The following is an 18,694-nucleotide window of genomic DNA, read 5'->3' as shown; positions in this document are numbered from 1 at the left end:
TGCTACAATCATCAACTTTGAGAACTGTGTTCACTCTCGGTTGTATTCAAATCTAACGTTGCATTCCGTTGATCCATAACTGTTGCTCTATGCCCAATGAATCTTTGGGATTCATTGGGCGTAGAACAACGGTTAGTTCGAAGAGCACTCTAAATACAGTACATTCGATCTCCTTGACTCTTTAGTCTTTGTATTTGAGTTGCAACTTTTGAGATTATGATTGGTTGTTTCTTTAGGCGCATCAGCACCTTGAGCCATATGGCACCGTATATATATGCCTGTAAATTGCGTGCGTTTGCTTTTCAAAAAGCAAACACACGCAATTTACAGGCCCATAAAAATTCCTCGCGTCATTGACGAGATTCGCATTCAGGTCTTTTCCACCTGGTGTGGGGAGGACGGTGGATATACTAACTGTGCTACACACGACGGCTCTCGAGATTAGGAATGGCGCAAAGAATAAGTACCTCAGTATACAGGAAGTGTTTCCCCAACTCAGAATGGACTAGCATAAGACGACAATGCACTCCTATTTACTAATTGCGTTCTTTGACGTTTTGCTAAGCCAGTGTATGTAAAATAAGCAGATAACTGAGGTTATTTCTTTATATTTTTGAAGGTCAACCAATCCCGTGTCATGTGAAGACGCTTCGAGCCACAATGTCGCTCCTGTTGGGTGGGCATCGACCGTATAAGCAAGTAGACATTGAGGAAGACCTCTGTCCGGAACAAGATGACCTCCGCCTTGATGTCCACGTGAATGGCAACAAGTGCAGACTATGGAAAACACTCACCGCCTTCTTCGTCGGATTATTGGCAGCTTTGGTGGTGGTAACTTGTGTGACGACGATTCCGAGTTCGTGGAGTGACAGAACTACTCCGTCAATGTTTGCCAGCATGTTGTTTTCTGAGGGCATCATGGACAACGACGTGTTCGTGGATACACCTTGTGGAAAATTAATAGGAGACGTGGAAGATGGAGTATTCGCGTTCAAGGTGAGTTGTAAAGACTAATCAAAATGATTAGGCAATAAAAGCATGAAAATGTGCTGTCCTTACCATTAATAGTGTATAGTGCTTATTGTCCAGCAGCACCAGGGGTATCCTCTACAAACCGCGAGGTATATTCTATAACGCAATACAAATTCTGTAAATACCAGGGACAGAGTAGGTTTTAGTGTAAGTTTGCGTTATGTAATATTTGGTTATGGTGGTCTGTTGTTCCTCCGGCATTTAGCCGGCTGGGCCCCTAGTGAGACCCTGCATTTCCGTCCACTTCCTCGGAGAGGCAGCAGGGTAGAGTAGGAAAGGGTTCTCTGGCGGGGGAGAATCCTGGGCTGTGCCTTAGCTTGCCAGGCACCGAATAAAAAAACACGCTAAAAGCAGAAGTGAAGAGGGAGGGAACAGAGCAAGAAGATTAGGATGTGTACTCCACCTATAAATAGGAAGTTAAAGGGATAGAAGGGCAACCCTGTGGTAGGAGCCCATCCTCAACAGCGAAGGATCTCAAGGAGGAGTGAAAAGTTTGTGGTGGTAGAATCCGCCAGGTTGCCCTATGTGGGAGGAGATCGCACTTAGGGGGGGGGGTTCTCTGTGTGTATTCCCACACCAGCCAGAGCAGCTGTAGCCGGTGTCAGCATATCCCACGCCATGCCACAATAGAAACACATTACGTCAGCAGGGGGAGGACTGGCCAGGATTGTGGTCGACTGCACGACCTTGGAAACCCATATTTAACTGCATCCTGCACATTTTACTGCTGTTGATGTGTCTCAGTGTCTCACTGAGAGCCTAAGTGTGCTGCGACAATGTCGACCTGAGTTCCGAGAGGACGATTCGTTGCAGACCACTGCTTTCACGTTTCATCAGCTTTGGGACTTTTCTGGGTCATTTCAGACAGTTTCAGGTCCAATTCCATTTGCACACCACATCACCAATCAATCGTCCTTCAATACCATTGAATGACGATTGCTTAATTAGCGCCCGATTATCATTCCACGCTGGAAGTCTGTTAACTCCGTCGACCGTGGCAATTTGCATTCACAGTCGTACTTCTCTCTCTCTTCGAAGCCCTGTGAGCATCTTTATATGTGTCTGACATGTGGTGCTAGGGTAGGTCAAATGAGGGGCGTTTGGATATTAATGGTAGGGGAATGTATATTTTCCAAATTTCAAGGGGAATTTATCTCGCTGAGTCATCACCCTTTGTCTTTTGCTGGCAGGAGAGCGCAGCGCAAAAAATACCCTTTGAAGGAAGAATGTCTTAATCCTCATTTCACCATTAAAACTAAGAGTTTGTCTCCTTTACATTTAATTCTGATTAGATGAATCTGCAGTTTGTTATTTAGTAAAACACGACCGGATAGAGGAGGTGAACTTTCGGATTTAAGCTATCGCCATTAATTAAATTGCTTTGAACTGTACGAGTAAATATTGATTCCATTTTCGCCATAAGGCTGTTACAATATCGATTAGCCAGAAAGCAATTCAGTTGATGCAGCTGAGAAATTAATGTTTAATTTCTAAACAGTGAATTCATTCGCGACTTAATTAATTGTTCCACTTATCCCAAACTCGGTTACATGACAACCAGAAGCATCTCGATGCTTGGTATATCAATTACTTTGACATAATTATACTGCATCTTGTAGTAGATGCTCTGAAAGCAAATTGGGACAATGGCCAAAGGTTCTGGAAGTTATTATGTCTATTGAAAGGTGATATGGAGACATTGGAGATGACGTGGACAGTATCCTTATGGTAAATGCGTGATTGGCCCACTTATCCTCTCTCTAACGAGCTTTTCGAGAAACTAATCGAAATATTTGCTGATGCAACCCGTGCTTGAGTACCAAAGCCACCCCTATGAGGAGTTCTGTTTCTTTCTGTCCATATTGCAAAGATATCTTACCGTAATACTGTATTTATCGTAACCATAGTTTTATGGCTTGTAGTCGTACACAAGGTCATCAAGAAAAGATGGAGTACACTACTGAGCAGCGTGAGCTTAAAGCGAGATTTGATTGTAGAAAAGTCCAGAAACATAAACAATTTCGGGGTTTATGTTTGAACAGTCTGGCTCTGTCATAAACAACAAGAAGTGCGTTTTTCCCAGAAAGAAGTCCGGGAGGACGCCTGAAAATTGCACTTTTGCAAAGCTATTATTCTTAGCCTTCGTTGTAACAGCTGAGTTTAAAACAAATATCAATTGGTCGACAAGACTTAAAACTGTTTCCTTATAAAATTCAAATACACAATCCCCATTTGAGGTTGAAAAAGGCGATTTTTCTTTTGTAATTCATTTTGTCAACGACATAAAAGTTTATTCACTACATATGGTTCAAAAAGAAACGCACTTCCATCTTAATAAACAGGAACAGAATGTCTGTAAATAAACGGATCATTTGAGTATGGGGTAGCAATAACCCCTAAAGATATCTAAATGTACAATGTGGTGAGCAATTTATCAGATTTAATCGTCCGATCAGTGTTTCTCAACGGTTCTGTGTTACTCTAACTGATGTTGTTGTTGTTGCAGTAGGGTTTTAGGAACATTAGCAACTAAGACTCAATTTCCTGGAGAAAAAACTATGCTACCATCGCCTGAGACCGACTAACTTGGCCACGTTGTGAAAAAGGCCTATAAAATTTCCTCAAGTCATCGACGGGACTCGAACTCAAGTGTCTTCCACCCAGTGTGGAGAGGATAACGATTCTACCAACTGTGCTACCCACGAGGGCTAACTCATTTTACCTGAAAACAAATCAAACTAATTAAGCCTTACTAATTTTGTCTATGAACAGCCTGTGATCATTCCCCGAAGGAAATGACTACAGGAACAGTCCACATGTCGATTAAGAACTGAAAAGTGAAGTCACAGGTGCTATGGAGGAAATTTCTGAAGACTCGCTGCAGTTATGTTAAATTTCAACCAACATCTATTCACGTTACTGAATATTTTATCTCGAATAATAAACTTCTATGTGTTACGCGTTTCATAACACCAAACCCACCAATTCCAGTGGAACACAAAAAAAATACAGACATTCAAAACAGCTGCGTCTTTTGGTAATGCCCCCTGTATTGCGAAAGTAATTTAAAAAAGCCCACTCGATTAGCAGAAAGATCCTCAACAGGTTATTGAGATCTGGGCTGATAACGATTTGGTCTTCAAAGAGAACTTCCAGCGTAATTATCCGAATCATTTATCAGCGCGAGTAGCCACCTTTAGTAACTTGTACGGCAACATTATGTGTTAAACCAGGCGACCGACAAGCTGTTGCGTTCCTCGCCGTAATTCTGGAAACAGCGGTGCAAAGAATCCGTAAAAGAGAAAGGCCCGATCGGCAGTAATTTTAATTAAGGAATTCATTCTGTCAACAGACCAAATATCTGAAGTAAAAATTTTTAGCTGACGCAGATTACGAGTTGAAGAGAACAGGAGAGACAGACTAGTTAAAAACGTTGCAGTGGAGAGTTTTTAAGGCAGACGATGAACGTTTAGCAAAGATGAAATGTAATTAGGAATTAATTAGGAACGGGTGGAAGAAGAAGCTGCCAGGGGGCTGAAATGTCCCAATATTCGTTCCAAGAATAATGAATTAAAAAGAGAATGTGGGGAACTGAATAAATTAGTTACCGCATAGTGTTAAGATGGGAAGATCTGGTGGAAGACCAATGGAATTTACTACGATCTCTGGAAGGCGAGAAGTATTTGTGACGTTATATCCGATACAGGCATGCAAATGTATGAGAGGAAAAGTAGCCACCAACCTACCCGGATTTACAAAAAGTTAAGCAATATTATTTATTATAAATAATATTCGATTCCAATTAGAATTCCACCAAGCTTTGTTCCATTCCAGACCACTTCTTGGAAACATCACTTCAAAAAAGATATCGAGTCTTGCTTGAAAAGGTACAACAAGACTAGCTGTAGATGCCGAGAGATATCCTTAGAGGAGAAGACTCCAGTCCTATTAACTACAAAGTTTGAAACTTTTGCGTCTGCGTGGGAATCTTGTTGAGGTGTTTAAGGACTAACAGGGCTGAGGAAACTTAATGGTGGAGGCATTTCTGCTTTTTGTAATTGTAGAATGCGCAAACAAGAGGATATTAAGAAAGATAATTGCAGATGGTTGTAAGGCAATGCACCTACCCTTAAAGAGTCAATGAGTTTATGTAAATTTAAAGATTTGGTTGTGTACTGCCAAACTTTTTCGCGATGGGGAATCAGCCCATATTGTTTGCCCATGTGAAAATATAAATCAAAATAATAAAATAAACTTTTTTTTTATGATTCCTCCTATTACACAACTAATATCCGGCCCTGTTGCTTCGGATTTACGAGATTCGGATTTTCGAGCCTAATTATACGCAATTAACTAAAAATATTAACTGGTGATGATTATTTTACTTGTATAATTAACTTGCTCAAACCTACGTTATATTTACGTTTTTATAATCAAATAATGATTCTGGTATTACATTATTTGGATTTATAATTAGAGGCTTTTTATGTAGTGGTCGGTGACGTAGGAGCAAAATGTGATTCTGGAAAGAACGAAAAATTAGCGCTGCGTAAATTTACTCTTGGTAAGAACACAGATGATCATTGAATTGCCTTTGAAACCTAATTCCTCCAAAAAATAATCTAATTAATAGAAAATGAAGTTCTTCATTTCTGCCCTGTAGAATACTCATTAATGATATATTTAACTGAATTATCTGCGCCGATTCTTGCTATCCTCGATGGCTTACCTTCCTAATTATCTTCGGGAGGCTGCATTCTTTTCATTCCCAAGACGAAGAGAAACAGCTGGAGCCAAAGAAGTCTGCTAACATCCAATTTATTTAGTTGAATTTTTTATGACGTAATTTCCTGCCTGCGATCTGCTAAGACTTTATAATGAACTTTTATTTATGAAATGATAATCTGGTACGGATGCTGCGAACGAACTCTTATGAGTAATGCATGGTTTCTAAGCGTTCTGCAAAGACAGGGAAACACTTGAGCCGGTCTCTGAGACACATTTAAGATGCCTGTTTGTGGACTTCGCCTCTTTTCTTCATTTAATTGGTCTTATGCCATTTTGTTTTTGGGAAAAAGGCACCGCAATTTGAATATCTTCTCGAGAGTCTATAAATGTGAAAAACCATCTAGAAGGAGTTCGATGATAAATCCACCTTCACTGATTACAAACAATCCTCACAGGCATGGCCAACAATATTTCTCTTTCAAAACTCGAATTATCCTCTGATTTTATTCCTGGTTTGGTTCGTATTTCTGAAGCTATAATCTTTGAAGCTGTGAACACAAACACCTGTTGTATGATTTGTGATTTTAGTCAAGGTCAAGCACCAGTGACGATTTAAGTGTCACGTGCCGTAAAATAAGTTTCATAAATTGAAGCTTTTTCATTTGCAAACACTGAAGGCGCACTATACATCTCTCTCTCTCTCGTTAACGTTTCCTGTCTCCCGAAAACGTTAAATCAACGCTTATCGTGGATTTGATTGACACTACACCCTCTGGAAATTCTCGCAGGTAATCATTTTGACACTTCGCACGAAGAGCGAAATAACGTTCCAAACGAACTTACGGCACTTCCAAAAAATTCGCAGTTACGGCTGTACCGTTTTAACACAGCCGATTACGCGAGGGCGGTTGAAGGTCACGCACGTGGTGAATTGTACAAGTCTTCTAACAAGATGGTTGTGGTCAAAGTTGTGCAAAGGTGTTTGGGGGCACGGATGCTAAAGGGATTAAGGGACCACGTTTATTTATGTTGAGACTGTGATGGCTCCCTCGATTAGGGTTTCTTAGATCAGGGGCTATGGTCCATTGCATCCCTCCATTTGCACGGCCCTGGTTGTGGTTCCTGTTGTCTTTTGGACTGTATCATGATAAACTTATGATTGCTGTTATTACTCTTATGAACAGCAGACGTGAAATATGTATTTTCACATAATTTAATTAATGATTTACATTATTTCAGAGATTACCGGGTTTGTTAGATTATTTTCCCTCTACGATATCAGTTTAAAAAGTTTCATTTGAAATAGGCATCGCGCTCCATCTATCGGCGATCAAAAACATCTTTTGAAATGATTTATTCTATGATTTATGGTTTATTAAGAATGATTTAATAAATCATTCATTAATATGATTATTTTTATTTATTATGGTGATTTTTGTTTAAATGATTTATTAAAATTAAGAAGTTTTATTACTGTGCATTCCAGATTGTAAACTTTTTCAATTTGCCTTCTTGATAATATAGTACAGTACATGGTCTTTGAAAACGATATCTAGAAATTATTTTTACTTAATTTAAAATTTAATAACTCATAATATATATAAAAAAATACGACAACTGGACATATTATGTGCAAAATAACCTAGAGCGTCTATTACCGAAAAACCAACCATGCTTTGCAAATATTTCTAGTATAAATCTGGAAAACAAACTGAAATAAAATAATCACTAGTGGATCATTGGATGTAACGTGACCACTAGCGCCATCTCCTGACGAAAGATGCAATTATCCTTCGAACGAATTTTATTGATAAGCTGTAAAATATTGCATTTGTATTTGTATTTTTGTTTATGTATAATTGTACTCAATTTTGTATTGCCAAGATCCTTGACGTCGAAGGAATTTAAATTCGGCGAACAGGAAGTTTGTGACGTTTAAGGAATTTTAAGTAATTTCGCCATTTTGATTCATTCTTTCTATAAATACACATTATTCTAATTATGAAAAAAATGGCGAAATTTAATCCTAAAATTCGCTATCTTAATTTGCTGTATTTTTATCATTGAATATAACTGAATTTTGGTACACAGTCTTGATAAAAAGGCTTCGAAAACTGCGTCATACATTTTAAAGTATGGGCAACTTCCCTGGGCCACTGTACGCAACATGAGTCGCTTGACCACTGGAGTGCTCCCAGTTAACTTTTAAAATACTGCCCAGAATTGCCTTGCAAAGAAATTAGGTGACAATTGGTCACCATCTGGAAACCAATTGTCGCCTAATAAAATTCTTAAATGAAAGCATCAGTTAAATGGTTGGATCCCAAGGATGGTTCCACTTTAATAAACAAATCAACTAAATTTAACCATTTAAAAGATAATGCACAAGAAGAAGAAGAAGAATCCATAAGGAGTCTGTGCATTTGGAAGGCTGTAGGTTGGAGCTCTTCAGGGTCAGATCCTTTGTGTCCGGTAATCTACCGAAGTCGCAGTGAGCAAGTAGCAGAATTACGACCGAAGATGAAGCGAATTTTCGGTAAGTTCACTGAAATTGTTGTTATGATCCAAAGTTTATCAGAGTTGAATGTCGATGATAGGGCAAATGGGAAAGAGAGCGATTAAATCGGAATGAATGTATACGGGAACCCCAGAGTTACTCTTTTTATATCCTCAGCAACTAAGACCGTTGATTTATTTTTAAAAAATTGCATATGTATGATTGTTTTTATTTATATTACAGTTGGATTCAATATCTCTTCTCTCAAAGGGTATTCCATACGCATATCCTCCAGTTGGAGATTTAAGGTGGCGGAGACCAGTGCCTTTGTGGTCGGACAAGTCGTGGTGCGATGGGCATCGCAGAGACAGAGCAAAAAATTTTGGCCCGCCTTGTTTTCAACAGAATCCTTACACAAAACAGTTCGAGGGCCAAGAAGACTGTCTGTTCCTGAACGTGTGGACACCGACGCTGGACACCTCGGTAAGGGAACATCGTGTATTAGCTGCTCTAGAATATTTATTATTAGGCATGCAAGAGGAATTTTAGAAATTAGATTGTTTAAGGGCAGTGCAAAAGGGGAAACTGCGCAGATGCATTATTGTTTGATTTTCACGACAGCAAGTTAAAAAGAAACAAAAATATCTCAACCCTGACATTTATTTTGGTTCAGCAGTTATTCGTTGATCTGTTTCTTCAAAATGAAAGTTTTTTGAGCTTGTCATCTGAAAATATTGACATTTCGACTTCAGGGTTATGGGCGAAACCACTACTTGTGTATCTCTAATATGACTACCTGTAGTCAGATTAGATTCGATTCCAGATTTCAGTATTTTATTTGTTCATTATAATCTTAAGCCAAATAAGAAGAGGTCAGAAAGCAGAATTATTTCATAGTGATCAACAGAGGTGAACTCTCAATGTCTTAAATTCCAGTGTTGTGATTCGTCCATAAATGGTACTGTAGATCTCTTCAAAGCTGAAGTATTGAAACATGAGATTATTATGGCACGTTGGCAACCGAATAATACACTGTCCACTTATAGTCTTTAGATTATATTTGGTAACCTACGTATAAAGTTGATAAAATTCTCTTTTTATACTCCAGGATGGCCACATAGGGTCAGAGGAGTTTAAAAGAGAGAGAGAATGCAGTGAGGGTTGTCGCTTGATTTGTGAACAATAGTTTCGCGATCAGGAAAACTGTGCATCCCCTTAGAGATAGTGGATGCATTTCAAGCTGTTCTTGATGATGTCACTGACCTCATTGTTTGAAGGTTGCAGGATTCACTTTAAGAATCAGGACAACTCAATATCACGCACACATTCTAGTTCAACTGAAATTGTAGTGTATGGGATTCCTTGACTTGTCCCTTTAATTCATATCGTTCCATAAAAGTTATAAACTCTAAATATTTCATATTAATAAAGGCAACACCCAACTAACTTTCCCCTTACCCTGCCTTTCAATTAACATCTAAATTTCCTTGATTGCCGACCATTATTACCACGTACTATTTTCCCCAGGCAGGTCTGGAGGTGATGGTGTGGATTCACGGAGGATTCCTACAATTTGGAAGCGGACATCAACCTGGACTGAGTCCATCTGGACGCTTAGCAAAGGGTCTTAACACAGTTTTCGTATCGATGAATTATCGGCTTTACACGATAGGATTCATGGCTCTCGACGTTCTGGTGGACAACAGCGTTACCGACTCGTTGGGCAACTATGGAATATGGGACCAGCAGATGGCGCTTCAGTGGGTAAAAGAAACTATCGTCTGCTTCGGAGGCGATCCGAATAAAGTGAGTATTTCGATTAAATTGCTGTCTCTTCTTACGTATTCAATCGATATATCAATCTATATTTTCACTTTATAAATATTACATATTACTTTCTCATATAAGACATATGCAGAATGAAGCGCTGATAATAAGATTGTCCAGTAAATCGATTACATGGATTCCTTTGATGTCGTCTCATATCAGGCCTGTCAGCCGTCAAGGGGATGGTGTGTAATTCGCCTTAGAATTTCGTTGTGTGTCGTGAAGCGGAAAATTAAATCAGTGGCATTTGTTTTTATGGAAAGAACGCGATTTGTGTGCACGAAGATGATGGTTATCAGGGAAATGGAAAGAGGGTTCGCATTAGAGAAATGAGAAAGAAAGAGAAATGAGAATGAACGAAGAGAAGTAAAGTATGGAGGCCATAACAAATGTAGTCAACATTCCACTGTTATTCTTGCAAATTCATTTCTTTTCTGCTAATAAAAGACATATGCGTCGCTTTTTTTTTTTTTTAACATAAACCGAGTCAATTATGCGCACAGAAAAAACAAAAAAGAGAATATATATGAACCGAATCCAGCCCATTATTGCTTGGTCGCGAAGTTATTTCAAGTTCGAGAAGTTAATACGACTGAAAAATCCATTAACCAAGCAAAACTTATTCGGGATGATCATTCTCAATGCCTATATTTGATTACTCTACCGAAATCATAATACGCGATATGTGTATTTTCTAAATTGAAAAGTACCTTGAGCAGCCACTTTATTAGGTTCACCTATCTGATAGCCAATGGTACCCCTTTAGCCCTCAGACAGCCTGGATTTGGCAAGTAGACTCAACGAGGTTTCGAAAGCGTACCACGATGGATGTTGTTCCATGTTGACTCAAACACTTCACACAATTATTCCAAATTAGATTTATGCATCTCTATTCCGAAATGTTAGTTCCATACAACAGATGTTCAATTGTATTGAGATCTGTTAATTAGGAAGGCCACCGAAATAGGCTGAATTCACTCTCATGTTCCTGAAACAAGTTCTGTCTAATAGCGATATGGCGTATCGTCCATATGGCGATATGGCGTATTGTCCTGTTGGAAGGGTGCATTACGACTTTAGTTGCTAATAAAATCGAAACCCAATTCTGTTGTAAGAACCCATTCACAGAGAGATGCACTGAAGGAATGAGCCTGGTCGGAAACAGTTTCCAGATAGTCTGTGGTATCCAAATGTTGCTCCACTGGTTTCCAAGGGCTCAGTGTGTATAGTGAAAATACTCGCAACACCATTTCACCGCTACCACCAGATTCTCATGTAGAACTAGCAGGATGGGTCCTTGGATTCATGCTACTTTCACCATATCAGAATATAGCGAAATTATGCTACTTTCCCTTCATATGCCTTCCTCCCATCAGCATGAAACAGCAGGAACTAGGATTCGTCCAACCAAGCAACGCCTTCCCAATCCTTCACTCTTCGGTATTGGTGTTTTCGAATTTACTGTAACCGTACTTTAGATCCCAGCCTAGCTGAGTGGTCAGACACGAGGGTACATAAAACACTTGCTGTGAGTGACCATGATTCAAGCCTGCATGACTGCTAAATACGGTGCTGTTTCTTGTATGTAACCGTAACTTCCTATTTTTTGCTGATAGGAGTGGAATCCGGTTCGGCTATCCATTGTGATAAGGTACAAGGAATTGTAAATTCTGAAATGCCTTACCTAATTGCGTGTGTTCTGTGGTCGGTTTGCCTGTTTTGGTAAACCGATCAGAGAACACACCCGACGAAAAACCCGAGTTTCCAATGGGGGGGGGGGAACCTTGTTAACCTCGTCTGAGACCAACCAGATCAGCCATGAAGTGAAAAAAGCCTATAAAAGTTCCTCTCATCATTGACGAGATTCACCTGGTCTCTTCCACCCGGTGTGGGAAGGAGGTGATTATAATTACAATGCTGCCCGCGAGAAGATGCAGACCAGAGAACGCACGATGTACAGACAAATGCGCTTTCGGGGGTTTACAGTGGGACAGATGTGGCACTCTTCCCTCTGATCCACTCACCCAGTGCATTCTCCTAAAAGGTGTTGATAATAATCGAATTAAACTAAACTTGAAGCATAATACTCAAAGATGTTTCTAATTAACCCAACGGAAGCTAATTATAATTAGATTAAATGTTGACAAAGTTGCCTTCACGTAATCTCGATTCACCAGGCATAGCTATAGTGATCACCAACAAAGGAGGCAAGCAGGAATCTTTGGTGGTATTGATCAGCCAACAACGTGTTCCCAGTGAATAAAGTTTGTTATTTCAGCAGATTTGGTATGACGATGTGAACTGCTGTGTTCTGACAAAGCATACGGTAATGCCACTTTCTCGAGAGACTTGTCAAATTGTCAATACTGGCTTAAAGGAGCTATTCACAAATTACATAATGTTAACAGTTGGCAGTATTACAAATTATAAGGATGGTTAGAAAGTTATTTCCCACTTTTAAAAATTAATTCGGAAACCTGAGGCATCACAGGAAGTTATTCCAAGAATTGACGAAGTGCAACAAGTCCAGTCAAATTCTTTGAGATTACCCAGGGCTCGCCATACATCTCGTGTGTCTGGTATCCCCTGGAGCACGGTACATAAAGCTTTAAAGGTAGGCCTCTACACGTTTCCCTTTGAAATCAATTGTCATTTATCAAATCCTTGGCTTGCAAGACCATGACCCAGCTCCAGCAGACTTTTGGTTCTGGGGATATCTGAAACATCGTCTTTACTGAGATTTCCCTTCAACTCTTTCAGATTTGAAAGACGCAATCCGTCAGGAGATGGTGAATATTTCCAAGGAAATTTCGAAATCTGTGACGAAAAACACCCAATCTTGATTGTTTATTAGAAAATAATGGTAAACACTTGATTCAATAAAGATTGGTGAAAAATTCAGCTGTGTTATTTTAGATAAATTAATCACTATGCCCGCCCTCTGATGAGAACTATTTTTTTTTAAAGAATAAAAAACCAAAGACTCCCATGTGTGCTGATTACAATTTTGTTTCTCCAAGTGCTAGTGTAGCTACAGTATTGTATATTGTTTTAATTAACTTAATTATAATATTAATTAAATATCATTGCAGACAGATTTTTCGGTTGCTTACTCATTTGAGACGTTTTGTGTTTCCACCTCTTTCCTTTCCCCATCCAGGTAACTGTATTTGGTGCAGACGCAGGTGCTGCTTCTATAGTGGTCATGATGGCATCCCCAGTGGCCGAAGGACTCTTTAGAAGCGCTTGGCTGATCGGCCCCACTGATATCTTAAACCACACCCTCATAGACGTGTCCAAGTACAATCGTGCCTTCTTTCAGCAGAGAAGTGGATGTCGCGATGCCAAGTGCCTCAGGAAAATGACCGCCAAGGAAGTGATCGGCACCTTCTTGGGGAAGGATGATCCGTCTTTCAGAATAAGAGACCAAACGGATCTTCCCATTCAGGGAATTTACTCTGAACAAATGATTTCAGTGGATGGTAAGTTATGTTTACAAAATACATATTGCAGTCATATATGAGGTGATTTCGGGGACTAATTTTGCAGTTTATTTGCTTAACTAGTATTGAGTATAAACTTCGAGGGTTTTAACTCCTTAACTATAACTGAAGCCAACCATTGGGTTGCCGGTCTCTTAAATACTGTCGTGGCTTGTCTATGCTGTTTACCTTTTATGCAATCACTGCACATGGGTGACCATTAAATTTCCGGTCCGTCCTTATAAAAGACATTTCCCCTTGCGTTTCACAGAATGGTAATTGATTATCCTCCAGGAGGTTTTCCGCACTGATGTTTGTCTTCATTGTACATTTAACTTTCCTTTCCTTTTCTCTCTTTCAGGGGATCTCTTGAAAGTAATTCCTTCAGAAATCTTTGAGTCAAGGCAAGGTATCGACATTCCAGTACTGGTAGGTGAGTATTCCTCGAGGACATTAAAATACTCGAAGTTTCTTAGCAATAGCGTGTGCATATTTGGGCCCCCATTTTCGATATAATTATAATATTAAGTTTCTGTAATGGAATTTACATATCTTTGTCTTTAAAAATAGGAACTGCTGCCCAGGCTGTGGATTTCTGGCCTGGTCCCGATAATCTGGAATCATGGACATGGAACCAGTACAAGAAATACGTCACCACAAGCTTGGATAGTTTTGGACCTCGGATTAGCAGAATGGTCATCGAACTGTACAACGCATCTCTCTTCCCAGGTAAACCACCAAAATTTCTTGCGCATATTTTTTGTTAGAGGAAGAGGAGTAAAAGTATAAACCACTAATGAGTCTGATATTCAGATAACGCAGTTTTGTGTGAAGAACATCAGAAAAGTTCAGTCGTTGTACAGCAATTAAATCATCTGCTTATACCTTCAATTTAACACTGTAAGTATAATCAGATGGAATGTCCAAATCCTCTGCAAATCTGAAAATGGACCAGTGAGGTCAGTAAATGGTTCCCATTGTCGCTAAAGCACTTTACTTTCTCTTGCAAGATCTGCTAGTTCTGAAGCATGCCTTTCTGCAGATATTCCCATGCGCACTGTTCTCTCATATTTCTTGTTGGAAACATCTTAATCTAGATTATTCCTGTTTTCGTCCTGTTTAGCTCAAAATCCCTTTACACAATTCTGTACAATTCACTTATTCCATCGATCATTCTCCAAATGATGTGGAACTTTCTGACTTTTTTCCCCATAACTTCTTTACTTTTTCTAATCTAAACCGGGAGATAATTACCTTTCAAATAACTTTCTAAATAGTAATTTTCCTTGGTGGTGATGTTAATGTCCATAACACTAATCGACTTCCTTTTCCCAGTTGTCTTAAACGATTGGCAAAGATGCTGAGGTACGCATTGATGCCATTAATGACCTAAAACAAACTGGTCATTTACATGCTGGAATATCAGATAATCCTAACACTCTCGATCTTTTCCTCACCAAATAACTCTCCAAAGAACACTTTCCTTTTGGTACCTTTTGGAGATCGAAAGAAATTAAAAAGCAAGCAGCTTTGGATCTCCACATTTCTTGTAATTCTCTCATTAGACAGACCTTTTTTAATAAGATCAATTTCGTTGTAACTCTGAGGTATCCGTCTTTTCACTTAATTCATACATATTACTACTGAATTAAGTTTATTAAACATTTAGATAATTAATCTGTAATTAAGTAATAGTACGCCAAATATATAATAAATCTTGGTTCTGAATTCTTTAGGTATTTCTGTAACCCCTGAACTTCTCTATACAACCATGGTGTCAGATGTCCGACAGACGTGTCCAGTGAACAAGCTTGTAAGGCAAATGGCAGCCACTTTTGAATCTCCTGTTTACCGCTATATACTTACTTCACGTCCTTCAAGGCCGGTAAGACCTAAATCTTTACGTGTTGCAAATGATTAAGATTTTCAGTTAATTTTATACACTGGTTTACATTTTTTTACAAAAGTGATTTCAGTGTCCTAGGGTCCTTATAGCATTGAGGTTACCTCACCGAGTGACCGAGGAGTTCACTGTCGGCGGGCAATGCGACGTCCAAGGGCGTCCCACACATGTTCGATAGGATTTAAGTCTTGTGATCGTGCTGGCCATGGCAGTCGTTGAATATCATCAGTTTCAAGGTGTTCCTCCACCACTTGAGCTCTATGTGCAGCGCGTTGTCATGCGTAAAAAGAAAATCTGGGCCAACTGTACCCCTAAAAAGTGGCACATAGGGTTCGAGGATCTGTTCTCGGTACCTCTGTGCAGTTACGGTACCCTATCAAAAAGATGGAGAGGGGTGCGGCCGTTAATCATTATTCTGTTCCACACGAGAACACCGCCTCCACCGTAATGGAGGGATGGTACCGCATTCCTCGTCTACAGATGAAATAACGACTAGAATCTGTTTGTAGGCTAAAATGGGACTCATCAGAGGACAGAAATGTATCCCATTTGTCAGGACTCCAAGTCATGTGTTCATGGCACCAGTTTCGCCGAGCTCTGCGGTGGTTTGGGGTTAATGGGATACAAACGACTGACTTCCTTGCGTTGAGTCCACTTGAATTGAGCCTTCTTAACAGAGTCCGTTGGAAATGTTTTCACCTGTGGCCACAGCAACCTCAAGAGATAGTTGATGACATCGTAGGGTTCTGTCTTGCTGTTAGAACAGACAGCGGTCTGTTCTAGTTGACATAGTCCTCGGGTGACCTTGGCCAGCTCTTCTTGTAATGGTTCCTGTCTCCTGAAACTGCTTCCATAGTGCCAAGAAGACATTGCGTGACACATAAAGCAAATGTACCACCACCGCTTGCGACTGCCGTTATACTTCCTAATATGAAATTTTACACATATATGGGGCGGCACCCGGACAAAAACTAGCCTTGGCGTGCCTCTGATGATCTGATGACACACTATGATCCCTTCTCAGAAAGACTTCATCGTGGGCACAATACATTACCTGCAGTAATGTACTGTGCCCACGATGAAAAATCAATTGCAAACGACCTTGACGCTAGTGAGCAGCACCTCTGCCATAAAAAACCCAAAGTTGCTCTTGGTTTTCAACTGGAGTTCTAACTGTTGAAGAGTAATTGGAGGGGTAACTGGAGCTCTAAAGGGTAATATATCAATATTAGGTTGTATATTACAGGAAGGGCATTTCAGAAGTTTCCTGTATGGCGACACCAGCAAGTAGTGCTTACCTAACGAGAGTTCACGCGAGTTAACTCTCATTAGGTTGTGAAAAAGGCCCATAAAAATTCCTCCTGAGCAAGTAGTGCTTACTTGCTGGTGCCATAAAAATTCCTCCTGTCATCGACGGGACTCGAACTCAGGTGTTTTACACCCGGTGTGAGGCGAACGGTGATCCTACCAACTGAGCTACTCAAAGGCTTTAGGCTTTTTAATCTTGACGAGAAACCCTTGAATTATCTGATCCCAGAGCCATTCCTTTCTTAAAAAAACAGCAAAAGCCTGTTTGTTCATTGGCGTGGATATAATGCTTAGCTCCTGGTGGTCAAATTTCGAATTATTATTATTTTTTTTATTTATTTATTAACGGGAGTACATTCGCGCAATATTGAATCTACCTGACAGGAAACTTTTGAAATGCCCAGACCATATATAATTATTTTTCCTTAAATTAAATATTTCTTCCCTAGTAGCATACAAATGTTTTATTGCCAATTTAAACCATTATCAGTGAAAATTTTAGAACATCAATCTAATAATTTATCTTTCAGGTACGTCTATTTGACTACGATGCCACCTACAGTTTCCACCTATGGGACGTCGTGGCATTCTTCGACCGTCTAGACCTATTCATGAAAAGTCCTGCCGATGAAGACAAAGCCTTTGGAGACTTCATCCGAACATTGGTGATGAGTTTTGTGAGATCTGAAGGCAAAGATGTTCAAGTGCCACAGAGGGTGAAATTTTTTAATAATCTGGCGCTTCTTTATAGTAATACCACTCTGGTTGACACGTATCATAAAACCGAGTGTGACTTCTGGACTACAAATGGCATGAGCGCGTACTCCTGGGTTAGTTAAAGGATCTTGCATTTCTTGCGCATTCATCTCTCTTCATCGAACACGGATGGCGTGATATCTTCTGAAGAAGAAGAGATCCGTGGACTGATCCAAAAAAAGTCATCTCTACATCTACATTAGTGCCAATGTTTGCTTTAGTTTCATATTTGTGGACTGTTGATATTCAACTAAGTCAACTGTTCCATCTTGTTTAACTTATTAGAAATGCACTAACCTTTCAAAAGTAATGGGACATCCCTGTGACAGGAGAAAAGTGTATCGCCAGTGAAAATCTGCAAAACTTAGTAGACAGGTGGTTAATACTTCTACGGTTCGTGGAAAAGAATTAATGGACTTCAGATATAGATGAATACGCAATTATTAATGCGCAGCATTTCTGAACATCCAATGAATGTATTTGCGTTGGATAAAGCACAGTGAGCTGTTCAGGTCAGAATTTGTTGTAAAGCGATGTTATGGTGTGGGTGTTTCACATTGTATAGCCTTGATCCACTGGTCATAGTGCGTGGCTTGTTTGTTGTTTTAATTTCGTGCCAAGGAAACCAAAGCAATGAGGCGTCAGTGTATTGTGCCCGAACATCGGCGTATTCTACAGTTGACCTTAGTTCGAAGAATTTGCACAATTACAGATATAACACACTGACGTCTCACAGGTTTAGTTGCTCTAATGGATGCAACGTGGAACTAAAATCCGTGCTCTACTTTCAGGTTGATAGTGTTGTGTCCCACGGTGACAGTTTTATGGAACCGGTCCCAACGACTTTCAACACAATAATGCTTTCACTGAGCATGACTTTGTGGGTTCATTGGCATCAGAATAATGTCATCACAGAGTTCGAAACAAGCCATTGGAGTTCCTGAGGGATGAATTAGAACACAGACCGGGATTAGCTCAAGAAATCCCTTGTGTTGTTGTTGTTGTAGGGTTTTAGGAGCATCGGCGACTAAGGCCATGTTGCTCCGTGTATATTGTCTGTAAATTGCGTGCGTTCTGTGATCGATTTTCTGTCTGCTGGAAGAAAAACTGGAGTTTCTGGGAGGGAGAAAAACTACGCTGCTCTCGCCTGAGACCGACTAA

General features: G+C 39.8%; 1 protein-coding gene across 1 annotated transcript; it reads left to right on the top strand.

Annotated features, from left to right (window-relative positions):
- Positions 1–642: 642 nt before the first annotated feature.
- On the top strand, positions 643–17,941 carry LOC150082153 (uncharacterized). The gene is made up of 8 exons (XM_090380438.1): positions 643–996; positions 8,528–8,740; positions 9,785–10,063; positions 13,245–13,566; positions 13,928–13,999; positions 14,137–14,295; positions 15,303–15,451; positions 17,308–17,941. The coding sequence occupies exons 1-8, from the start codon at positions 661–663 to the stop codon at positions 17,614–17,616; spliced, it is 1,839 nt and encodes a 612-aa protein (XP_090236564.1). The 5' UTR covers positions 643–660; the 3' UTR covers positions 17,617–17,941.
- Positions 17,942–18,694: the final 753 nt, after the last annotated feature.

The sequence above is a fragment of the Mastigoproctus giganteus genome, chromosome 8, assembly GCF_048544385.1.
Source record: "Mastigoproctus giganteus isolate SK-2022 chromosome 8, ASM4854438v1, whole genome shotgun sequence".
Lineage (NCBI taxonomy): Eukaryota > Metazoa > Arthropoda > Arachnida > Uropygi > Thelyphonidae > Mastigoproctus > Mastigoproctus giganteus.
Note: the sequence above shows the minus strand (reverse complement) of the source record. Positions and strands in the feature narration are given on the sequence as shown.

Bases quoted from the DNA above. Each gene is read 5' to 3' on its own strand.
- LOC150082153 (XM_090380438.1), top strand. From the start codon at position 661: ATGTCGCTCCTGTTGGGTGGGCATCGACCGTATAAGCAAGTAGACATT. The intron at 8,741-9,784 runs GTAAGGGAACAT...TATTTTCCCCAG, and splicing joins CACCGACGCTGGACACCTCG to GCAGGTCTGGAGGTGATGGT. The intron at 10,064-13,244 runs GTGAGTATTTCG...TTCCCCATCCAG, and splicing joins TCGGAGGCGATCCGAATAAA to GTAACTGTATTTGGTGCAGA.